The sequence below is a fragment of the Dryobates pubescens genome, chromosome 27 (genome assembly GCF_014839835.1).
Source record: "Dryobates pubescens isolate bDryPub1 chromosome 27, bDryPub1.pri, whole genome shotgun sequence".
NCBI lineage: Eukaryota > Metazoa > Chordata > Aves > Piciformes > Picidae > Dryobates > Dryobates pubescens.
In genome coordinates this window covers 8,975,129-9,001,131 of record NC_071638.1, presented here as the reverse complement: position 1 = coordinate 9,001,131, position 26,003 = coordinate 8,975,129, and the positions used below count along the sequence as shown (strand labels likewise).

Genomic DNA, 26,003 nt, shown 5'->3' with positions numbered 1-26,003 from the left:
GGTCTCAGGGCTTGTCTGCAGACCTTTGGTGGCCACCTCAGGGGGAAGCAGCTGTCCAGCTGCTAGGTTCTCATTGAGTTGAGACTCCTGGGCAAGCTTAGCAATGGAGATGGAACTTCTGCCACCCAAGCCCCAGAGCTGAGGTGTGATCACAGAGCTGGAGAAGCAGCTGGAGGGAACAGCAGCAGATCAGATGATGCAGGTTTAAAAATAGAGCCCACGTCAGCCTCTCCTTCAGCTGCTGGCCAGGGGCTTGCTGGGGAGCTCAGGAACCCAGCTGGGTGTCTCCTCTGCTAGGCACTGCTGATGGCTCCTCAAGGGCCAAAGCCAAGTCCCAAGACATCCTGGGGGGGTTTCTGGATGGTAGGAGCTTGGTTGGAGGTCTCCTTATCCAGGTGGTGCTGCAGGGTGTTAGGTCAAGGGCTGGACTCAAGGATCCTGGGACACTGCAAGAGGCTGCCAAGGGAAGTGGTTGAGGCCTCATCCCTGAAGATATTCAAGGTGAGGCTGGGCAAGGCTCTGGGCAGCCTGATCTAGTGGAGGATGTCCCTGCTGAGTGCAGAGGAGGTTGGACTGGATGGCCTCTGGAGGCCCCTTCCAACCCAACCCATTTTATGATTCGATAATCCTAACACTTTCTGGTTTTGGTGGGGGCTGGGGGTTCTGAAGGAAACTAGGTCAGTTTTAACAAAGTGAAAACCCCCCCAATCTGAATCTTGATGAATTATTAAGCTGTCCTTAGGCACTGGGAGGTGGTGGTGGTGGGGAAACCAACACAAACAGCACTGGCCTGAAACATTGCTAAAACTTCATTAAGTATAATCACTGCAAGGTTGTAATATCTTAATTTAAGGTGGAATATTTCATGGAGGCACCAGTTAAAATGCCAGACTATTACTTGCTCTAGTAGTTTCTCTCTTTTTTTTGTGCCTGTGTTGCTGTCTGAAACCTGAACCATGTTTTGGTCCCTAGGTTCTTGCCATCTGAGGCTGTGCCTGTCCAAGAAACAACCCAACAGGGGTTACAGGCTCCAGCCAGAATCTCTCTCCTCCCTCCTGTGCAAGCAGAAGAGCACAGCAGATGTACCAGGAAATTCCTGCTGTCACATCCTCTGCACAGATTGGGTGAGTCAGCTGAAATGCTCCTGGTGTTGCTGTTAGGACACACAAGACCTCCGGGGGCCTTCTTTGCTTCCCCCCAATGTTGATACTGCCTGGAAAGACCACTCTGAGCCTAGCAAGTCAACAGGAAGTTGCTTGGCACCCTTTCAAGTACCATGAAAAATAGACTTTTCTTTTATTAAATGAATAGACTTAAATGAATAAACATATTTTATTACATAAAAATGACTGACATCAGGAACAATAACAACCACAAAAAGACAATGATTGAAAAATTCTTCCCCAGGAGGGTGGTGAGAGACTGGCACAGGTTGCCCAGGGAGGTGGTGGAAGCCTCATCCCTGGAGGATTTGAAGGCCAGGCTAGATGTGGCTGTGAGCAACCTGATCTAGTGTGAGGTGTCCCTGGCCATGATAGGGGGGTTGGAACTGGCTGATCCTTGAGGTCCCTTCCAACCCTGACAATTCTGAGTCATTTAGTTTATTTTCATGTTCCTTATGCACTGTTCTATAGTTGGTTCTAAGTCAATAGCAACTCTGATCTGGCATCTTTGAAGGCAATGTTACAGGTGTCTTAGAAACTGCATCCTCTGCCATCAGCATGGAGAAGAGAAGGCTCCAGGGAGACCTAAGAGCAGACTGCCAGTACCTGAAGGGGGCTACAAGAAGGATGGAGAGGAACTGTTTGCAAAGGCCTGCAGGGACAGGACAAGGAGGAATGGCTTCAAACTAGAGCAGAGCAGATTTAGATTGGATGTTAGGAACAAGTTCTAAGGTCTGGAGCCCTCAACACAGGAAGGACATGGACCTGATGGAAAGGGTCCAGAGGAGGGCCACATAAATGATCAGGGAGTTGGAACAGCTCTGCTACAAGGACAGGCTGAGGGAGCTGGGGGTGTTCAGCCTGGAGAAGAGAAGGCTCCAGGGAGAACTAAGAGCAGCCTGCCAGTACCTGAAGGGGGCTACAGGAAGGATGCAGAGAGACTGTTTGCAAAGACCTGCAGGGACAGGACCAGGGGAGATGGCTTTAAATTAGGGCAGAGCAGATTTAGATTGGATGTTAGGAACAAGTTCTGCACCATGAGGGTGGTGGAACACTGGCACAGGTTGCCCAGGGAGGTGGTTGAGGCTCCTTCCCTGGAGATATTCCAGGTGAGGCTGGAGGAGGCCCTGGGCAGCCTGATCTAGTTGGGGATGTCCCTGCTGACTGTGGGGAGGTTGGACTGGATGAGCTTTGGAGGTCCCTTCCAGCCCAGACCACTCTATGATTCTATGAAGTTCATCTCAAATGTTGCTATCAAGCTGAGAATGCAGGGAGAGGGAAGGAAATAGTTGATGTCTCTTGATTTTAAACACCAAGAAGAAACATAGCAACAACGGAGCATTAAAGCAGTTGTGTACAATTTTCCTTTTCTGAAGGCACAATTAAAAAATGGAGATTGAGAATCATTGCTCAAGAGTCTCATCAGTGACATCAGCTGAGTGGAAACAAGAGGCTCCCATGAAGGCAGACACAATGGTGCAGTGGCTTCCAAAAAACCTGTCAGCAAAAATATTTCTCAGTACTTCCCTGTGCTGCTGATTTCACAGAATCACAGAGTCATCAAGGTTGGAAGAGACCTCAAAGATCATCAACCTGTCACCACAGACCTCATGACCTCATGGCACCAAGTGCCACATCCAATCCCCTCTTGAACACCTCCAGGGATGGTGACTCCACCACCTTCCTGGGCAGCATATTCCAATGGCCAATTACTCTTTCTAGGAAGAACTTTCTCCTCACCTCCAGCCTAAACCTCCCCTGGTGCAGCCTGAGACTGTGTCCTCTTGTTCTGGTGCTGGTTGCTTGAGAGAAGAGACCAACCCCCTCCTGGCTACAACCACCCTTCAGGTAGTTGTAGACAGCAAGAAGCAGGTTAAGGTGAACTGCACCAGAGGCTGTTCTGTTTATTCTGCAGCGTTTGATGTGATCAAATACAATACTGCAGCAACAAAGTGAAATGATAATGTGAGGAAAACAAAAGAGATGCTGAGATCTGGCACCCATGCTCCACTGGAGTCACCTTCTGCAGAACATGCAGCTACAGCCCTGTGCAGAACTAAGCACCATCACCTGAGCACCACTCCTGAGGGAGTTTCAGTGACTGTGGCAAAGCTACTCAGATAAACTGCAGCTAGGTCACTGCCTTGCTTCTATACATTACAGGACTCTGGCAGCACTGCAATATTTCTCTTTAGTGAGAGGCACAACTCTGCAAGCAGAGCACAAATGTGAGCCATGCAGGCATTAGCCAACTCTGAGAATTGATCTTTAATCAAAACTAATGGGAGAAAGCACTGATTAAAGACCAGTGACACGGCCTGGCCCCAGATTCTGGGGTACTCCATCTGTTAAATCAATGCATTTAGCTCTAGGCAGCTTAAAGGAAAGTGACAACAGCAGCTGTTTTAAATATCCTGCAGTGAAGCCATGAAAGTCATAGGGGCTTAGTAGTTGTTCAGAGACTTCATCATGCATTCTCCCAGACAAAGCTTGCACAGCTTAGTAAATTCATGTCATTGCCATTAATGAAGGCCATCTGCTGAGTGACAAGGTAGTAACCCCAAAAGTTCTCACTCATGCCATCCAGGCCTTGCAAGCAACAGTCATGCTTCGACCTCTTAAGGTGAAGCAGTAATTGAAACTTTGGGGTTTCTTCCTGAAATTGGCATTATTTCTGGCTACATCCACCCTAAAAAACCAGCACTCACTTTAGCACAGGCATTTCATTTGAAAAACATAGTTTCTGGATTTACTGCTAACTTAAGCAGGCAGCCTGTCTTCTGAAGTGTGATTTTTTTCCTTTCTGCCCTCATTTACACACATTACAAATCCTTTCCTCAACTCATTCTTAGGGACTTGTAACCAGAAGAGGGAAAGCAAAATTCTGCAAAGCCTGAAAACCCCATGCAGTGCTACAGGCTGGGGACAGAGTGGCTGGAGAGCAGCCAGGCAGAAAGGGACCTTGGGGTACTGGTTGATAGTAGGCTGAACACGAGCCAGCAGTGTGCCCAGGTGGCCAAGAAGGCCAGTGGCATCCTGGATCAGGATTAGTGTGGCCAGCAGGAGCAGGGAAGTCATTCTGCCCCTGGACTCAGCACTGGTTAGGCCACACCTTGAGTCCTGTGTCCAGTTCTGGGCTCTTCAGTTTAGGAAAGAGCTTGAGACTGTGTCCTCTTGTTCTGGTGCTGGTTGCCTGGGAGAAGAGCCCCACCTGGCTACAACCTCCCTTCAGGTAGTTGTAGAAAGCAGTAGGATCTCCCCTGAGCCTCCTCTTCTCCAGGCTAAACAATCCCAGCTCCTTCAGCCTCTGCTCACAGGGCTTGTGCCTAGATCGGATTGCTCAGAGCCACATCCACCCTACCCTTAAAATCCTCCAGGGATGGGGCTTCCACCACCTGCCTGAGCAACCTAAGGAGAACTTTGCTTCCCTGCCTAGCTAATGGGCCATCATGCTAATATAACTGTACTGCTTGGTGTAATCCCCCCCTTCAGGAGCCGTTGGGTGATGAATGAAGGCAGGAACCTTGTTCCCATACAGCAACGAGATTCCAGAAATGCAGAGAGCAGAGCATCAGGCTCCAGGCAGAGCATCATTATGATAGGTTGGACACGATGATCTTGAAGGTCTCTTCCAACCTGGTCTATTCTATTCTATTCTATTCTATTCTATTCTATTCTATTCTATTCTATTCTATTCTATTCTATTCTATTCTATTCTATTCTATCTCAGAAGTCCTCCCACAAGTCCCTTATTGCTGCCTTGTAGAATCCCAAACATTACAGAGTCTCAGAGTGTCCTTAACAGCACATGTCCTGGAAGCCCTTAACAGACAAAGCAGCTAACAGAAGTCCTGAGCAGATCCCTAGCAGCATCCCTGCCCCCAAGCCCTAGCTGGAAGTAGCTAACTGACAGAAGCAGAAGTCCCTAGGAGCCCAAACCCCCCAAGCTGTTCCTAACCTAAGTCCCTAACTCAAGTGACTCTAGCTCAGAGTGGCTGTTTCTATACTCTCTGTTATCATACAATCACAGAATTATCAGGGTTGGAAGGGACACTTTCTTTTTACTGACTTACAACAATTAAAGTCATTTTATCAGTTCAAGTTGCCTGGTTTTATCTTGCACATGAAGATACCTTCCCAGTGCTTCATTTATGCATTTATGTTCACAGCCTTGCCCTTCATCATAAGAAGGACACAGAGCTGTTGGAGTGAGTCCAGAGGTGGCCACAAAAATGATCCAAGGGCTGGAACACCTCTGCTATGAGGATAGGCTGAGAGAGCTGGGGTTGTGCTCCCTAGAGAGGAGAAGACTCTGGGAGGACCTTAGAGCTGCTTTCCAATACCTGAAGGGATCCTCCAGGAAGGCTGCAGCGGGACTTTTCCTGAGGGTGTCTAGAGACAGGACAAGGGGGAATGGTTTGAAGCTGAGGCAAAGTAGGTCTAGAATGGATCTCAGGAAGAAGTTCTTCAGTACCAGGGTTGTGAGACTCTGGCACAGGCTGCCCAGGAAGGCTGTAGCTACCTTCTACCTGGGGGTGTTGAAAGCCAGGTTGGATGAGGCCTTGAGCAGCTGAGTCTGGTTGAGAGGTGTCCCTGCCCATAGCGGGGAGTAGATGAGCTCAAAGGGCCCTTCCAACCTGAGCCCTTCTATGATTCCATGATTCTATGACCTTTCCAGTAACCTCAAGGGAACCAGGTGACTATGACACAGCAACAGCTTTAAATAAACAGCAAAAACACATAGAAAGGGAAAGCACTGAATTGCTTTGGACAAGATTCATGCAGCTTTTGCCAGGTGACAAAGCTGCAGAATGCTAATTAATTTTCATGTAGCTAGGGAGCTTCTGAAACAACTAATTTGAAAACACAATTATTATTGAAAAAAAACAAAAAAAACCCCTCAATTTTAATGTGACCAGACTTTGGTTAACTTGCATTCTGATCTAGGGGTCCTCAAGTGAAGGGGAAATATTGAGGGCATTACATACTGTCACTTACTTCCATTATTTTCAGAGCCAACACGTACTCTTGCCTAGTGCCAGACAGAATATTTCAGTTAGTGGTACTTATATTTAGCTAAGTGAGGACCATTAATCACTATTTCCTGACACAGCATCCTAGAAAAACACCAAAGTACTTCTATTTAAATTTCATTCACTCAGCCACTTGAAAAAGATATTTCTTTCTATGGGATATTCGTGTGGGGTTTTGAACTGGGGGACTGGGTGACTAAAGAAGTTCCCATAAAAACAACTGAGCAATTGAACAGAACAGAATAGAATAGAATAGAATAGAATAGAATAGAATAGAATAGAATAGAATAGAATAGAATAGAATAGAATAGAATAAACCAGGTTGGAAAAGACCTTTGAGATCATCAAGTCCATCCTCTCACCCAACACCATCTAATCAACTAAACCACAGCACCAAGTGCCTCATCCAGGCTCTTCCTAAACACCTCCAGTGATGGTGACTCCACCACCTCCCTGGGCAGCACATTCCAATGGCCAATCATATATAGCTTCCTACACATCAGATTAGAATGTGTGTCATCTAATAAAAGATCTCTTTCTTTTATAAGCTAATTGATCACAGAAGTGGCCTCCTGCTTCTGTCATTAAAGGACTTGTAGAGGGGCCAAGTCATGTCTGGTCACCCACTCAGCCCAATACCAAGTTTCTTCAGGGCCATATTTTCACAATCAAGCTCACTGGATAGTCCACAGCTTCTCAGACTGGGAAAGAAAATGTTCATTTTCCAAGACTCCTTCATTACAAAGCTTATAGAATTACAAGAGTCAGCCATAACCTCTTTTATTAGATTTTCTGATAGAAGAATGTGAGGCTCAGATCTTGCATTACATAATGAACACACCACAGTGAAGATCTGAACCTCTGTGTACATATAATAAGCACCCTCTCCCCGAATTTACATGCTAATACAAAGCCTGCCACTGCTCCTCATCCCCTTTCAATTACTCCCACCTACTGCTCACATATGATCTGCTTCTCCAGGAAGGCTTCTTGTATTCCAAACAACTCCCACTTTCCCTTTTAGTTCCAACTGACTGATGTGCTTTCTCTTGTAATGGCAAGAATTTTTCTCCTCCAGACTATGTAGGTGTTCATAAAAGGAATTGAAAACACTCTTGCATACTGCACTTGGGGTAGGAGAAGATAAACAATGGGAGGAAACAGTTGAAGGGATATTTCTGCCTAGCCCCAGCTAGCTCAAAACAACCCCTGTTCTGTTCAATAAAGGAGCTATCAGTGTTTCATAAACTCCAGTGCACATGGAAGGCATGCAAGAAGGGCATCCCTGACTAATTCTAATTCTATTCTATTCTATTCTATTCTATTCTATTCTATTCTATTCTATTCTCATGGCAAGACCCAGCCAAAACATGCCCCGAGCTCCAGCTGCAGTGCTTGAAGCTGTCTAGCAAGGTAATGTGACCAAAATATTCCATGCTTTTCTTCTTCTTCTGTTTTTCCTTTGAACTGGGAGAAATTATTTTCTGCAATTTTCCATCAACTCTTCAATCAGTGGAAAAAAAAGATAAGTCTCAGCCTAAATGTTTGCCAAGGGCTTAATCTAAGTAACTAAAGTGAGGAGCTGCATGTTGAATAGCCTTAAGTAAGTAGCAATGTATATATGTCAATTCTCTCTTTCTTTCTGTCCAGCTCTGGGCCCCTCAATTTCAGAAGGACATTGAGACACTTGAATGTGTCCAGAGAAGGGCAACGAGGATGGGGAGAGGTCTTGAGCACAACCCCTATGAGGAGAGGCTGATGGAGCTGGGGTTGTTTAGCCTGGAGAAGAAGAGGCTCCCATAATATTGCATCCTCTCCATACCCATAATATTGCATCTTCTCCATACCCTGGCTGCATGGCCAGTTTTTCCTTTTCTCCTCTCTCTCCCTGACCCCAGGCTGGGCACAGTTATCTCTTGCACAGTACTGCAGGGCAGAGTTTCGCCCTCGAGCAGCCTGGCTAATTTTGCTGTGCTATTTGGGCCAAGGTTGGGGGTGAGGCAGGGAGGCATAGTAGGGGGGCATTGAGGTCTGGGGTTTGGGCTGGTTGGGAGGAAGGTTTTGCAAGGGTTGGGCCTAATGAGGTTGTGATAAGCACAGGTGGAAAACTGGACCAAGGCTGAATATGGATTCGTGTATTTTCACAGTCTAACAGCACATGAGAGGCTGGAAGGGACCTCCAGTGATCATCCAGTCCAACCGCCCCTGCCAGAGCAGCATCACCCAGGGGACTCCACACAGGAGTGAATCCAGGTGGGTTTGGAAGGTGTCCAGAGAAGGAGACTCCACAACCTCTCTGGGCTGCCTCCTCCAGGGCTCTGTCACCCTCACTCTAAAGAACATGCTCCTCATGCTGAGCTGGAACCTTCTCTGTTCAAGCTTGTACCTGCTGTTCCTTGGCTTATTCCTGTGCACCGCCCAAAAGGGCTTGGCCCCCTCCCCTTGACCCCTACCTCTCAGCTAGTGATAGACATTGATCAGATCCCCTCTCAGCCTTCTCTTCTCCAGACTAAACAGCCCCAGGGCTCTCAGTCTGTCTTCGCAGGGGAGATGCTCAAGTCCCCTGAGCATTGTCCTGGCTCTCCCTTGGACTCCCTGCAGCAGGTCTCTGTCTCTCTTGAACTGGGGAGCCCAGAACTGGACACAGGATTGCAGCTGTGGTCTGAGCAGGGCAGAGCAGAGCGGGAGGAGAACCTCCCTAGCCCTGCTGGCCACACTTTTCTTGCTGCACCCCAGGATCCCATTGCCTCTCTTGGTCACAAGGGCACATTGCTGTCCCATGCAGAACTTGCTGTCCACCAGCACTCCCAAGGTCTTTCTCTGTGGAGCTGCTTTCCAGCAGGGCAGCCTCTAACCTGTCCTGGTGCCTGTCGTGGTTCCTGCCCAGATGCAGGAGCCTGCACTTGTCCTTATTGAACTTCATTATGTTTACCTGCAGGCAGCTCTCTTTCTGTATATACTTGTGAGGAGTATTCCATTGGATCTGCAATTCTGTGAGAGCATTTTTGTTTTACTCCTTTTGGGGTGTAAAATAGCTTTCTGTCTGCTCAAGCCAAGACACACCGTGTGGGATGGTTTCACTCAACACACTGTGAAGACCTATTGTGCCACTGAGATGTGCCTGTCAAAATCTACTTTGAGTTCAATTACTTGAGAGTGCGTTTGTCTAAGCCATTTTACTGCTTCCTGTGCTCCATACCTGTTTCAACAACCTTTATGTTTGCTTCTGCTGAGACTGTTTTCCAGAGATTAACCTAAATTTGCTAAGATTTCACTGATGATGCTGCAAAGACTGAAAGTTCCCTGTAACAATCAGAGCACCAGGCTCTGCTATCTGAAAAAAAAAGCCCCCCACACCACAAACCCAGCTCCACAACTTTTCAATGTTCTGTGGTCAATTAAAGGATCATTTATTAGTTAAATGAAAGGAGCAATCTGAACATCAGCTTCTCACGATACATAGTGCCAGCAGGAGCAGGGAGGTCATTCTGCCACTGGACTCAGCACTGGTTAGGCCACACCTTGAGTCCTGTGTCCAGGTCTGGGCTCCTCAATTTAAGAAGGATATTGAGATACTTGAACATGTCCAGAGAAGGGCAACAAATCTGGGGAGAGGTCTGGAGCACAGCCCTGTGAGGAGAGGCTGAGGGAGCTGGGGTTGCTTAGCCTGGAGAAGAGGAGGCTCAGGGGAGACCTTATTGCTGTCTACAACTCCCTGAAGGGAGGTTGTAGCCAGGTGGGGGTTGGTCTCTTCTCCCAATCAACCAGCACCAGAACAAGAAGACACAGTCTCAAGCTGCACCAGGGGAGGTTTAGACTGGAGGTGAGGAGAAAGTTCTTCCCAGAGGGACTAATTGGCCATTGGAATGTGCTGCCCAGGGAGGTGGTGGAGTCACCATCCCTGGAGGTGTTCAAAAAAAGATTGGATGTGGCACTTGGTGCCATGGTTTAGTTGATCATGAGGTGTTGGGCAATAGGTTGGACTTGATCTCCGAGGTCTTTTCCAACCTTATTAATTCTATGATTCTATGATTATTTATTGTCTTGGGACACTATTCCCTTTAAAAAGCCTTGAAAACTGCCACCTCATGAAGTGGAAGCCCCTCTCTTTTTCCTCACATGGACAATATATTCCCTAAAACAAAGAGTGTGTTGCATTTTGCTTATTAAACTCATGTCTGTTCCTCCTTTTCTTCTTTCCAGCCACCCCAGCAGGCCACTCAATCAATACACTACTGTTGCCTAGTTATCAGGAGTTTAATTCTGCTGCTATTGAGGGAACGTTAGATTCCCCATTGATTTCATCAGGGAGGATTAGTCCCAGGCAACAGACAGATAAACTGAAACAGAAATTCTTGCAGATTTTCTTAAGGGGCATTTAGAGCTCCTTCTGTCTTGGCAGATGAACAGCACTCAGTTTAGTAACTAAGAAGCCTGACACAATGTTGTATTAACTCAGGGTTTCTGCCTAAAAATCTTCCAAGTATTTGTTGTTTGACTGCTTTAAAGCTACTGTTTGTGTGCACGTAGGAAGCGAGATGCTTCTCTTCTAGCTCGGCTAAAAGGAAACAGTCATCATTTATCCAGCGTTGAGCAGAGCTTAGGAAGGCCTTGCCCATGGCTGGCAGGGTAATGATCACAGTTCTTAGCAATCTGACAAGGATTTCTGGCATGTGGAGCGGGGCCCACTGGGACTCGACCACTGAGTTCAACGGCAAGACTCCTGTCAGCTTCAGTTAACTTCAGCACATGCACAGCTGGTCTCCCACAGCACTCTGATTCTACCAGCACGTCCCTGTCACACACACCTGAGCTCAAAGGAGAGGCATTTAAGCTTGCACTGACCCAGCTTGGCACGTCCCCATGTCCCAGCACAGCCCCTGAAACTGCATGAGCAGAATATTAAAGTACTAACCAATCACCTTTTCTCCCTAGCAAGCCTAATTGCCTCAGGCTTGATGCCCTGCAGAGGTCTTAACTGTTCTGTGCCTGCTTTTCAGTGACTTCAGCATTCAGCATGGGAACAGGCAGCTACAGACACATCTCACATCCATCACCCTTCACACAAGGTACTCCTGCTTCTCCAGCACTATAAATAAGCAAATAAGCAATTTTTTTTTGCCAGAAGAGTGATGTTACCCTGAGAAACAACTGAAAAGCTCAACTTCATACCTCTCTGATAGCTGTGCAAAACTCACTCTGCAGCACCTTCTTTAGGGACTGGAGCTTGTGTACCGGCACTTGCCCAGATTCTTGCAGTTTCTCCAGTAACTCAATTGCTCTTGCAACATCTGAGTGGAGAAAAAACAAACAAACAAACAAAAGGGAATACAGATCAGTGTAAACAGTGACAAACAAGTGTCTGAAAGGGCCACACTGATGCTAATTTTAAATGTAAAATCAGCTTTACCCACACACGCTGTATTAATCTCGTGCTACACCAGCCTCAGCCAGCCAACACCACTGCTGTTCTCAGATCCAAATCCCAAAGTACAGACAAACCCTGGGATGCACACATACAAGAGACACAGAGGTTCAGTGTCAGTTGCAAGCACTCTTTGTAACAGGGCACCTCATCCATGTCAGCAGACCTAAAATATTTCCTGCTTTCTGCAGAGGAGAAAGTAGCACAGGAACAGAATGGGGCCTCCTGTCAGGGAATCTGAAAGGAAGAATCTGAGTCCTTATGTAAACATCCTCAGGACGGCCACATCTAAGGAAAACATTTCATCTTTTCTTCTCATAAAACCAAATCTAAATATCAGCTACTAATAAAAAGTCTTCCAGGCACAAGTAAAATCTGCTAGGGAAGAATGAGAAGCCTGCTAGAAAGGAGTAAAAGTACAAGGCTCTTGTCTAAGTCCTCAAAGATCTGGTCTGCCACAGAAAAAAATCCTATGATCCACAGAATTACCTGGAATGTTTTTGATGGCCTGTTTTCCTGAAGCACCTGGGTAGTGCCCAGGGTAAGATCAGACTGTCTCTGAAGAGCCTGGGAATCAGGTCCAGTTGAACAGTGCCCATACCCTCACTCTGATGATGCCTTTTCTCTTTAACACTGGTTACTAATCTACAATTATTACCAAGATACACAACAGAACCAAACTCCAATCCATGACATCCACATCACTCCTTAATGGCTGGGGACACAGGGGCACAAGAAATAGTGGCTAGCCTCATGGAGGCTATCCTGCCCAAGCAAGGGACACAGCAACTTGCACACCAGAGGGAACAGTATCTGAAGGGGGCTACAAGAAAGCTGGGGAGGGACTTTCTAGGGTGTCAGGGAGTGACACCCTGTGATAGGACTTGGGGGGATGGAACAAAACTAGAAGTGGGGAGATTCAGATTGGATATTAGGAAGAAGTTCTTCCTCATGAGGGTGGTGAGGCACTGGCACAGGTTGCCCAGGGAGGTGGTGGAAGCCTCATGCCTGGAGGTTTTGAAGGCCAGGCTGGATGTGGCTGTGAGCAACCTGCTGTAGTGTGAGGTGTCCCTGGCCATGGCAGGGGGGTTGGAACTGGATGATGCTTGAGGTCCTTTCCAACCCTGACAATTCTATGATTCTATGAACTGAGTGAATAGAATAGAATAGAATAGAATAGAATAGAATAGAATAGAATAGACCAGACCAGACCAGACCAGACCAGGTTGGAAGAGCCCTTCAAGATCATCACATCCAACCTATCATCCAACACCACCTAATCAACTAAATCATGTAACCAAGCACCCCATCAAGTCTCCTCCTGAACACCTCCAATGATGGTGACTCCACCACCTCCCCAGGCAGCCCATTCCAATGGGCAATCACTCTGTAAACCTATCTTGGGCAATCTTCAGGATGAGGGTTTTCTCCTCCTTTGTCTCTTAATGCTCCCTTATAGCTCTCCTTGTAAATTTACAGGCATAGTTGAACATGGTAATGATGTTATCTCGACTGTGTGGTCATTCTCACATCTTCTAGCATCTTTTGCATAGACTCCTGAGCCACTGCTGTCCAGTTACACCACTATACTAAAAATAGGTCTGTATCCTAGTGATGGAATGAAGGCAGAGCACTGGATTGCTAAAACAGTATCGTGAGGCATTTTAATTCCGTGCTTTTAACTGCCCAAAAAAGGAAACAAACACTCTCTCTCCAACCATACAACTGCAAAATGACTACAATGGCTAGAACCAACCTTAGTGACAGTTTGTACTGATTGTGACTGGGAGATCAGGCTAATTGAAGCAGTCCTTACAATCCTTGGCTTGTGGCTGAGCTACACTGCCCAGATGTGTTATACAACAAAGGCATGAGAAGTTGCCTGGAACTAGAAGGGATGACAGTAGGTGAGCTGCAATAGGAATAAAATCAAATCATTTACAAGAAAGGAAATGTTCTCCAGCTGCATCAGTGTAAGGAAAAGAGAACACACCACCTCAAAAAACCTACAATTTAAGAGTCAGGCAACTGGTCAGCTTGTCATGAGCCTGGCCACTATTTCTTGTGCCCCTGTGTCCCCAGCCATTAGAGACCGGTGTGCATGTCATGGATTTGGGTTTGGTTTTGTTATGTATCTTGGGAATAGCTGTGTAAATTAGTAACTGGGAGTGCTGGTGGATACCAAGTTCTGCATGGGACAGCAATGTGCCCTGGTGGCCAAGAAGGCCAATGGGATCCTGGGGTATATTAAGACCAGTGTGTAGAGCAGATCCGGGGAGGTTCTCCTCCCGCTCTACTCTGCCCTACTTGAGGCCTCACCTGGAATATTGCATCCAGTTCTGAGTTCCCCAGTTCAGGAGGGACAGGGATCTGCTGGAGGGAGTCCAAGGGAGGCTACAAGGATGCTGAAGGCACTGGAGCACTGCCTGGTGAGGAGAGGCTGAGAGCCCTGGGGCTGTTTAGTCTGGAGAAGACTGAGAAGGGATCTGATCAATGTCTATCAATATCTGAGGGGTGGGGGTCAAGATGGAGGGCACAGGCTCTGCTCACTTGCACCCTGGAATAAGACAAGGGGCAATGGATGTAAACTGCAGCACAGGAGTTTCCACCTCAACACAAAGGGGAACTTCTTTACTGTGAGGGTCCCAGAGCACTGGAAGAGGCTGCCCAGAGAGGTTGTGGAGTCTCCTTCTCTGGAGGCTTTCAAGGCCCATCTGGATGTGTTCCTGTGTGACCTGTGCTGGATTCTCTGGTCCTGCTCTGGCAGGGGGGTTTGGACTCAATGATCTCTTTGGGTCCCCTCCAACTCCTGACATCCTGTGAACCTGTGAACTAGTGTTAAACAGAAAAAAAACCTATCATCAGAGTGAGGGTAACATCCAAGTAATTATGAAGCCTTTTTTGCAGACAGGTGCCAAAGAATACCTCTAAATATGAGAGGAAGCAGGGTAGAAAGCACACAGTGTTTCCTGGCATCCTGTGATCCTGTGAACTAGTGTTAAACAGAATAAAACATCATCAGAGTGAGGGTAACATCCAAGTAATTATCAAGCTTTTTTTTGCAGACAGGTGCCAAAAAATAGCTCTAAATGTGAGAGGAAGCAGGGTAGAAAGCACACAGTGTTTCTTTCAGAGGGATGTTTCCACTTACTAGGCTGTAGTTTCTATCACAGACCAGTCTTGGAGCTCAGATGAAGCTTAACCCTAACCCCATATTCAAGGACCACACCTGTGCTCTTGCAACAAGAAAAGCTTTAACTACAAGTGGGCATCCAGTCCATGTTCCTGATCACTGCTAGTCTGAAATTACCTCTCTGCACAATGCACACAATGTAGGCATCATTTTGCTTTCCTGATCTGCCCATTTCTCCACTCCACATTATCTGTTGGTGGAGACAGCCAGTATCATTCAAAAGGGATCATCTGAGAGACAGAGACCTTGGGGTGCTGGGAGAGAGAAGGTCTGGATTAATGAAGCAGGTTCGTGAGCTGCACATAAAGAGACAGCAGTTGAAGCTGTATTTGCAAACAAAAAGAAGAGCTGAGGCAGAGGTGCACCTCTGAAGCACTTACTGAGATGGTGATCAGAAAGCTAAGAGAAGATCTTGCTGGAAGGTGTCCAGAGAAGGGGAACAAAGCTGGGGAGGGGTTTGGAGCACAGCCCTGTGAGGAGAGGCTGAGGGAGCTGGGGTTGTTTAGCCTGGTGAGGAGGAGGCTCAAGGGAGACCTTATTGCTGTCTACAACTACCTAAAGGGAGGTTGTAGCCAGGTGGGGGGTGGTCTCTTCTCCCAGGCAACCAGCACCAGAACAAGAGGACACAGTCTCAAGCTGCACCAGGGGATGTTTCGGCTGGATGTTAGGAAGAAATTCTTCAGACAGGCGATTCTTCAGAGAGGTTGTGGAGTCTCCTTCTCTGGAGGCTTTCCAGCCCCATCTGGATGCCTTCCTGTGTGACCTGTGCTGGATTCTCTGTTCCTGCTCTGGCAAAGGGGTTGGACTCGATGATCTTTGAAGGTCCCTTCAAACCCCTAACACCCTGTGATCCTGTGATGCTGTGACTAATCACTTCTGAAGTGATGAGTGTTGTAATACAGATGATGAAATCACGTTCTGACTGAAAAGCCTGGCATGGATGTTTAATATATAGTCTCATAGGCAAAACCAGGCACTAAGTTTTTGCCAGTACTCCATTACTTAACTGTGTGATCATGAAGTGGTTGGGGATAAACAAAACAAAACAAAACCAACCAAACCAAAAAAGGCAGAGTATTACACAAGCATTCTGGTGGTCCACACTTTGAAATTCATCCATGCTAAAATATATGAATGCTGTTGCCTAAGTTCACAGTCTCACAGTACATTAGAGGTTGGAAGAGACCTCCAGAGATCATCAGGTCCAACCCCCCTGCCAGAGCAGGATCATCCAGGGTACTCCACACTGGAATGCATCCAGGTGGGTTTGGAATGTGTCCAGAGAAGGAGACTCCACAACCTCTCTGGGCTGCCTCCTCCAGGGCTCTGTCACCCTCACTCTAAAGAACTTGCTCCTTATGCTGAGCTGAAACCTTCTCTGGTCAAGCTTGTACCTGCTCTTCCTTGGCTTATTCCTGTGCACCATCCAAAAGAGCTTGGCCCCCTCCACTTGACCCCCACGTCTCAGCTAGTGATAGACATTGATCAGATCCCTTCTCAGCCTTCTCTTCTCCAGACTAATCAGCCCCAGGGCTCTCAGTCTCTCTTCACAGGGGAGATGCTCCAGTCCCCTAAGCATCCTCATGGCTCTCCCTTGGACTCTCTGCAGCAGGTCTCTGTCTCTCTTGAACTGGGGAGCCCAGAACTGGACACAGGATTGCAGCTGTGGTCTGAGCAGGGCAGAGCAGAGGGGGAGGAGAACCTCCCTAGCCCTGCTGGCCACACTTCTCTTGCTGCACCCCAGGATGCCATTGGCTCTCTTGGCAAAGTTTCTTGCTCTGGTTTATTATTCACCTATCGTATCTTTTGTCTTTTCCTAATTAGGCCTACAGCTTGCTCAGTCTGGCAATGACTGGTGGGATAATGCTCAAGGCAGACAACATAGAATAATGAAGAGCTTCACAGGATAAAATTACAGAATGAAAATGAGCCATGTGTTCAGGGCCAAAGCTGTTTGTTATTAGCTGATGGTTTGTCAGGTAGAAAATACAGCAGCTGGTACAAAATGGAAGATTTTGAGTAGACTAAAGATGTATGAACATGAGTGCATAAAATATGACCTCATGAGAAAAGCTGTATTACATTCCATTGCTAACTCTGAGGAGAAGAGCTGAATGAACAACTGCTTTGGGACAGGCTAAAAAGTAAAACTCATATGTGCATGAGCCCTTCAGTGATGCATGGGCTTGTTGCTGATAGATCACTCAAGGTGAATTCCAGCTAAAACTGAAGTACTTGCTCAAAGAAATGATGTGACTGGCAATGAGGAAGGTTTTACAATTATGTTTATGAAAACCCTCATGTAACAGGGAATCTATCCTGTTGAAGCCACTTAATATAACATATTGTTATATGGTTGAGAAAGACTGGCAGGTATGGCACCCAGGGTCTTCATTTTGATTTAAGCAGAAGAGAAAGACTGGAGAAGAGAAGCACTGGCTGGCTGGCTGGACCCAAGGAGTGGCAGGCAGTGCAGTTAAATCCAGCTGGCAGCCAGGCACAAGTGGTGCTCCTCGGGGCTCAGTGTTGGGACCACTTCTGTTTAACATCTTTATTGATGACCTTCATGAAGACACAGTGTGTCAGCAGTAAGCTCACAGATGACACTAAGGTAGGTGTCAGTGTTGATCTGCACCAGGGTAGGGAGGCTCTACAGGAGGACTTGGGTAGATTGGATCCATGACAAACGTTAGCAGGAGAAACTTCAACATGGCCAAGTGCCAGGTTCTGCACTTGGGGCACAACAACCCCAAGCAATGCTACAGGCTTGGGGAAGTGTGGCTGGAAAGCTGCTGGCAGAAAGGGACCTGGGGGTGCTAATGGGCAAGCAGCTGAAGAGGAGCCAGCAGTGTGCCCAGGTGGCTAAGAGTGCCAATGGCATCCTGGCTGGGATCAGAAATGCTGTGTCCAGCAGGAGCAGGGAGGGGATTGACCCCTGGGACTCAGCTATGGTGAGGCCACACCTGGAGCATCATATTTTGGGCACCTCAATACAAGAGAGATGTGGAGGTGCTGGGGCCAGGGCAGAGGAGGGCAAGGAAGCTGTGAAGGGCCTGGAGAATAAATCTGATGCAGAGCAACTGAAGGAGCTGGGGATGGTTAGTGTGAAACAGAGGAGGCTGAGGGGAGACCTCACTGCAGTCTAGAACTACCTGAAAGGACCTTGTGGAGAGGCTGCTGCTGGTCTCTTCTCACAGGTCATTAGTGATAGAACAAGAGGGAATGGCCTCAAGATGCCACTGGGTAGCTTTAGACTGGACATTAAAAAAGGCAAGAGTGGTCAGGGATTGGAATGTGCTGCCCAGGGAGGTGGTGGAGTTCCCAAGCCTGGCTGTGTTTCAAGGTGGTTTGGATGTGGTGCTTGGGGCTATGGTTTAGGGGTGACCCTTGTAGAGTAGGGTTCTGGGTTGGACTTGGTGATCCTGAGGGTCTCTTCCAACCTGAATGCTTCTGTGATTCTGTGATATTCCTCTAGTGAGATAATCTTCTTGTCCTCAGTCCTACTTTAGTTACAAATCTAAGTAGCTTTGCTTATAAACTTTATCACCAAGAAACTGTTCTTAAATTCCATTTTCTTACATTCCTTACAAGGAAAGTGCAAACAGATGAACTCTGTGTGTGTGTGTATTTATATAGATCTATGTTACAAGAACTCCTGGAACTATGCTGAAACCAGTTGATTGCATTGCAAATAAAATATCCTTGCATTTATTTGTGATCCTTTTAAACACAACTTCTGGAAAAGATTGTTTTGCCTACCCTGAATCACAGAATCAACCAGGTTGGAAGAGACCTCCAATATCATAGAATCACAGAATTGTCAGGGTTGGAAGGGACCTCAAGCATCATCCAGTTCCAACACCCTTGCCATGGGCAGGGACACCTCACACTACAGCAGGTTGCTCACAGCCACATCCAGCCTGACTGCAAAATCCTCCAGGTATGAGGCTTCCACCACCTCCCTGGGCAACCTGTGCCAGTCTCTCACCACCCTCATGGGGAACAACTTCTTCCTAACATCCAATCTCAGTCTCCCCATTTCAATTTTTTTTTCCATCCCCCCCAGTCCTATCACTCCCTGACACCCTAAAAATTCCCTCCCCAGCTTTCCTGTAGTCCCCTTCAGATACTGGAAGGCCACAAGAAGATCTCCTTGGAGCCTTCTCTTCTCCAGATTCAATAGCCCCAACTTCTTCACTCTGTCCTCACAGGAGAGGTGCTCCAGCCCTCTGCTCCTCCTCGTGGCACTATCATTAAGTCCAACCAATCACCCAACCCTAACTAATCAACTAGACCATGGCACTAAGTGCTTCATCCAGACTCCTCTTAAACACCTCCAGGGACGTTGACCCTACCACCTCCCTGGGCAGCCCATTCCAATGGCCAGTCTCTCTTTCTGGGAAGAACTTCCTTCTTAAGATCAAGCCTAAACTTCCCCTGCACAGCTTGAGACTGTGCCCTCTTGTTCTGGTGCTGGTTGCAATATAGGATCTCCATTACACTGACATTAAAGTCATGCTGGAGTCAGTGAAATATGTCCTCATCTTCCATATCCATGCCTCACAGAAACTGCTGGGAATGTTGAGTATGTTACATACCTGGGTAGAATTATTCCTCTGTTATCCTATGATGCACACACTTGCATGCAATTATGTCCCCATTTATTACATGAGACTCTAACCATGTCTTTTCTTTTTCTGGTTTCCTCATGCCTATGCACAATTCCCTTCTCTCCCATTCTGTTCCACATTCACTTGTCTTTTTGTCTTCTCATCATCATTCTTGCCTACAGCCTTTCAGGCAATAATGCTGTTTCAGTGTGATGGGTCACGTTATCAGTGACACACAGCAAAGGCAGGGGACTGTGGGTGGGTGGCACACATTCTATCAAGTGCACTCATCCACAGGAAAGCATGACTCTCAGAAAAAGAGGAAAAAAACCATCATCTTGAACTCAAGTATTCTTTCTGTATTTCTTTCTGGAGCCCTCATTACAAGAAGGACCTGGAGGTGCTGGAAGGTGTCCAGAGAAGGGCCATGAGGAGGAGCAGAGGGCTGGAGCTGCTCTTCTATGGAGACAGACTGAGAGAGTTGGGGTTGTGCAGTCTGGAGAGGAGAAGGCTCCCAGGAGACCTAATTGTGGCCTTCCAGGATCTGAAGGGGGCTACAAGAAAGCTGGGGAGGGACTTTTGAGGGTGTCAGGGAGTGATATGACTGGGGGGCATGAATCAAAACTAGATATGGGTAGATTCGGATCGGATATTAGGAAGAAGTTGTTCCCCATGAGGGTGGTGAGAGAGTGGCACAGGTTGCCCAGGGAGGTGGTGGAAGCCTCATGCCTGGAGGTTTTTCAGGCCAGGCTGGATGTGGCTGTGAGCAACCTGCTGTAGTGTGATGTGTCCCTGCCCATGGCACGGGGGTTGGAACTGGATGCTCCTTGAGGTCCCTTCTAACCCTGACAATTTTATGATGCTATGATTATCTTTAAAGACTATTTTCTCAACTTCCAATTTTGTGCAAGCACTTTTGTTTACCCCTTACCTCCTCTGCCTATCTTCTCCCTTACGGGGAGAAGGGGAGGGAAGTAATCCAAATTGTGTCCTGTGGGGTTTTTGCCCTGAGACCTTCAAGGGTGACACTGTGTAACACCATCTTGGAAACGTAGCATTCCTTCTCTGAAAACTTCTCTAGAATTGTGCTGTTGAGCTATGCCCAAAGCCAAAATATGATGATCATTAATGAGGCATTCAAGATATTCAAGAAATCATCTTCTTGAGGTCTTTTAATGCCTCATTCCTGTTGATCTCAGTGCCAGTGGTGTCCCTCAGGGGTCAGTACTGGGACCTGTGCTCTTTAATATTATCAATAACAGAGAAAGTGAGATTGAGGCACAACCAGCAGTGTGCAGATGGCACCGAGCTGAGTGGTGCTGTCAGTACACCACAGGGACAGGATGGCATCCAGAGGGACCTGGACAAGCTGGAGAGAGAGGTGGTGCCCAGGGGAACCTCATGAGGGTCACCAAGAGCAAGGGCAGGATTCTGCACCTGGGCTGGAACAATCCTCACTGTCAATACAGACAGGAGGATGAGGTGAGAGAAAGCAGCCCTGAGGAGAAGGATTAGCTGGACAGGAGCAGGCAGTGTGAGCTTGCAGCACAGAAGGCAAATCACAGCCTGGGCTCGTCCAAAGCAGCATTGCCAGCAGAGCCAGAGAGGTGATTCTGACACTTTGCTCGGCTCTGCTGAGACCTCACCTGGAGTACTGAGTCCAGGTCTGGAGCCCCCAATACAAGAAGGACATGGAGCTGATGGAGAGGGGCCAGAGGAGGCCAGGGGGTTGGAGCAGCTCTGCTATAAGGACAGGCTGAGGGAGCTGGGGGTGTTCAGCCTGGAGAAGAGAAGGCTCCAGGGAGAACTAATAGCTGCCTGCCAGTACCTGAAGGGGGCTACAGGAAGGATGCAGAGAGACTGTTTGCAAAGGCCTGCAGGGACAAGACAAGGAGCAATGGCTTCAAACTAGAGCAGAGCAGATTTAGATTGGATGTTAAGAACAAGTTTTTTACTATGAGGGTGGTGGAAGACTGGCACAGGTTGCCCAGGGAGGTGTTTGAGTCTCCTTCCCTGAAGATCTTCAAGGTGAGGCTGGAGGAGGCCCTGGGCAGCCTGATCCAGTTGGGGAATGTCCCTGCTGACTGTGGGGAGGTTGGACTGGATGAGCTTTGGAGGTCCCTTCCAGCCCAGACCATTCCATGATTCAGTGACTCTATGAATTCTGGATATCTTCACTGCATTAGTATGCTACTTACTAGGGAAAATAAATGTGCTGCATAAACACCACCCTTTGGTACCTCAAAGAGGTGGAACATCACTACAAATTGACAGCAAGGATACTCAGTAAGTCTCCAAAATACTCTCTAGCTTCACCATGGCATTACAGAATAATAATCCTCCTGATTTTCAAGTTCTGTTCTGTCATGCTTGAAGACCTTTAATCAGGCTGAAGGTGAAGAATTTGCATAACATAACAAGTCCTCATAGTTATTCCCTTAAGCTCAGGAAGGCATTTCAGAATTCGTAATGTTATTCTGCCAAGTTTTTATCCTACCTCCCAAAGCCTTTGTGGGATTCTTTATTAGCTTTAGCAGCCTCCTTCACACACTATCAAACAGCAGCAGGGAATCAATGGTTGGCCAATCAGAGTCCCCTGGTGATCACAGAATCAACCAGGTTGGAAAAGACCTCAGAGATCATCAAGTCCAACCTATTACCTAATGCCTAACACCTCCTGCCAACTAAACCATGGCTCCAAGTGCCACATCCAAGCCTTTTTTGAACACCTCCAGGGATGGGGACTCCACCACCTCCCTGGGCAGCACATCCCAATGGCCAATTACTCTTGCTGGGAAGAACTTTCTCCTCACCTCCAGCCTAAACTTCCCTTGGCACAGCTTGAGACTGCGATGAGCAAAGTTAATTCGTATCTCCTAGTTGGTAGCCCTTGTATCAAACTATTTATGTGACTTCCTGGTTAAAACAGCAGCTTTGGCAAGGTTTCATTGTGTGTAGTTTGAAAATATTCTGTATTATTGGAGTTCTGCTGTCAGTCAGTGCTTTGTACAACACAGATTTCTTACCCTGCTGCCAAAATGCCTCCATTCTCCTCTTTGGCTCCTTCCTATCAGCACAGCTCTCTCTGAGAATACAAAAGCTCTATGCATTGATGTAATACATGGATTTAATCTAGACAGAAAGGCAAAGAGCAGCCATTTTTTGCTCATTTGAATTGGTATGTTTGTCTTGCCCAGAATGTCATGCTCATCAGTAAGCCTAGAGGGGTACTGCACCATGGTAAATCAGGCTGGATGTGCAGGAAGCAATGAGTTAAGCTGTTAGCAATATCACTCAACCCCTCACACTCTCTATCAGTGAGGCCTCTTTGAATTAATTATAGCAAGAATAATACTACCATCTAGTTTAGATGAGACAGGCAGCAGTTACAGATTTGATGCAGTGTCACTTTACACTCCTGTAGTTAAATGTCACTATGAATGCACAAATAAATACAACAAAGGGCAACCATAGAGAGCTCTCATGATTCATCTTATGGTGAAGGTTTCAAGCTGTCACACTTCTGATACAGACATCAAGAGCTCAGAGACTCACCCAAGACTGCTGCTACAGTCATTGAGGAATAACAGACACTTTGAGGCTAAAATCCATCTGACCTATTTTACATGAGATGAATCATACTCTGGGAGTGCCTGTTCCCTTTGTTGCTTGTGAAGAGAGACTCAATAATTAGCTTAGATGTAAATGCCTGCATCCTACATATTAGACATCTACATCAGCATGATGAAACCCACTCTTGCTGCCCAGATCTCCAGTGAATGACTCATGCAAACTGATCTTCATGTGATCCAAGAGACACCACACTTCAGAACAGTTACATCTGACAAGAACAGCATCATTAGCAGGCAGGCCAAGGCAGTTCTTAGTTAAAGCTTTTTAGAAGAGCTTTAACTGACAATGGTATGGATTATTTTATTTTCCTTAATGGATGAGAGAAATCAACTATGAAACATGGTTGAGTGTATCTCTCTCTGTCTCATTCTGCCTGATGGGAGATCACTATCCTAGTTTTTTCTATTCTAGGTGGGTTTTTTTACACTGCCCCCAGTGACATTCATGGCATATCCCCATGGATTTCTACATACATTCCCCTAGTGCCTGGGGTAGATTCATTTTCTTTGGCTGCTCATCCAACCACGTTTTGGTCTGTATGTTTCTGTATGTTTGAGGTGCACCAGGTTCTGTCTGGGTGCAGCTTTTCAGGCACACCACAGGCATCCAAGGTCTCCACTTCGCTCCATTTCTCAGCCATGGAGGCTGTGACCAAGCCGTGGCACACCCCAAGGCAGCTTTACACACCACAGCTGTATACCAGCAGCTTTGGCAGGAACACTTGAACATGACAGCAAAGGTCTGAGCTTTCAGAAGCTCAGCTTTCAGAAAGGACACAGATGTTTACTTGCAGGGAAAGCAGTGCTACCTGGGATCCAAATACCATAAGCAAACTGTCCGCAGACCCCTCCACACAGCATCCTGAGCACCATAAAATCCTTTCAGGGCTCCCTTCAGCAATTTCAGACACTTCCCCTGTTTCAGGCATTTTGCCTGAAATACTGCCATTTCAGGCACACCTGAATACTCTGCTTAGCTTCTTCAGCTCAGGTCCAAAAAGTTCCCTTGGATGAAAAAATACACTTCACTCTGATCTCTGAACCTCACATGTCTACAAAGTCTTGAGCAATCTTCCCTCTCCTCTTCCCACTCTCCTAAATTTTAATCAATAGTGACTTGTTTTCTTCTCCTCAGCTAGCAATTTTCATAGCCTTAACTGCCTATGAAGGGACAACTGGAAGAACTGGATTTTCTCTTTGTCAATCTTCTTAGCATATTCATTACTGTACATAGACAGAGCCAGACCCCAATATTTTCCTTGAAGCTTTCACATCCCTGATGGAAGTCACATTCTTGGTCAGCAATTAGCAGATTTTGTTTGCTCTTGTCTCTGTGTGGGTGAGACTGATCTATAGAGTTCTCAAAGCTATCAGACAGAATCATAGAATCATCCATGCTGGAAAAGACCTCAGAGATCATCAAGTCCAACCTATTACCTATCACCCAACACCTCATGACAACTAAACCATGGCTCCAAGTGCCACATCCAATCCTTTTTTGAATGCCTCCAGGGATGGTGACTCCACCACCTCCCTGGGCAGCACATTCCAAAGGGCAATTATTCTTCCTGGGAAGAACTTTCTCCTCACCTCCAGCCTAAACTTCCCCTGGCACAGCTTGAGACTGTGTCCTCTTGTTCTGGTGCTGGTTGCCTGGGAGAAGAAACCAACCCCCTCCTGGCTACAACCTCCCTTCAGGTAGTTGTAGAGAGCAGTAAGGTCTCCCCTGAGCCTCCTCTTCTTCAGGCTAAACAACCCCAGCTCCCTCAGCCTCTTTTCGTAGGGCTGTGCTCCAGACCCTTCTCTGGCCTTGTTGCCCTTCTCTGGACATGTTCAAATATCTCAATGTCCTTCTTAAACTGAGGAGCCCAGAACTGGACACAGGACTCAAGGTGTGGCCTAACCAGTGCTGAGCACAGGGCACAACGACTTCCCTGCTCCTGCTGGCCACACTGTTCCTGATGCAGGCCAGGATGCTATTGGCCTTCTTGGCCACCTGGGCACACTGCTGGCTCATGTTCAGCTGCTGTCAACCAGTACCCCCAGGTCCCTTTCTGGCTGGCTGCTCTCCAGCCACTCTGCCCCCAACCTGTAGCACTGGATTGGGTGGTGTGGCCAAAGCACAGCACCCAACTTGGACTTGTTAAATGCCATCCTGTTGGATACTTAAGAGCAAGTGGCTTGGCATTGTTGCATTTTGATTGTTAGCCTTTCAATGAATAATAATAAATCACAAACCACTAAAGACTGAATTAGGAGGCAATTCAGGATTGTTTCAATAAGATCAGGCCTAAGCTGAGTCCTGAGGAGTAACAAAGCAACTCAGAATTTCAATGGTGGGCACTTAAAATTTCATTGAAAGCCTAATGATCTTTAAACACTGATACAATTTCTGTGCTTCCCAACTATTAGTTTTGCTGCCATTTCTAACGCAGCCAGGATGAGCAGGTTCATAAACAAGCACATTTCAGCAGAAGATTTTTTGCCATCTGTCAGAAATCAAGGAATTACAGATACATCAACCTTTTGACAGCACCTACACACAAGGCATTAAACATAGTATCTGTGTGAAAACAGGTTACCAAATGATCCTTCAAGAGAAAAGGTTAAAAAATAAGCCTTGAAGAGACTAGCAGAGCATTGAAAGCTATGGTATTTTCTAACACACCACTTAAACCACAGTGCCATCATTTCCCCCCTGCATTAGCTGTAGACAAAAGGGAATGCAAAATTCCCTTCCCCCCCCCCCCCCCTTTGTATATAGCTTTGAGTTTATATTGTTTAATCATCACCTCCTCTTTGTGACCACAGCAGTGACTTGTAGCTAGCCACTCACTGACGAACAGATGAGAGAAGCTTCTGGTCCTTTTTTCCCCTAGGGACAGTAGGCAACAAATATGATACAAAAGGACAGCCATTTATTCTTTTTAAAGATTATGGGGAAGGG

The 26,003-nt window shown here is 47.0% G+C and overlaps 1 protein-coding gene across 6 annotated transcripts in view; it reads right to left on the bottom strand.

Moving 5' to 3' along the window:
* The window catches only part of LIN7A (lin-7 homolog A, crumbs cell polarity complex component), a 72,968-nt gene that overhangs the window by 31,750 nt on the left and 15,215 nt on the right, over positions 1–26,003 (bottom strand). For all 6 annotated transcript variants that reach the window (XM_054173772.1, XM_054173771.1, XM_054173768.1 and 3 more), the window contains exon 2: positions 11,369–11,487. In XM_054173772.1, the coding sequence (XP_054029747.1) occupies positions 11,369–11,487 (119 nt within the window). The remainder of the gene's footprint in view (positions 1–11,368; positions 11,488–26,003) is intronic.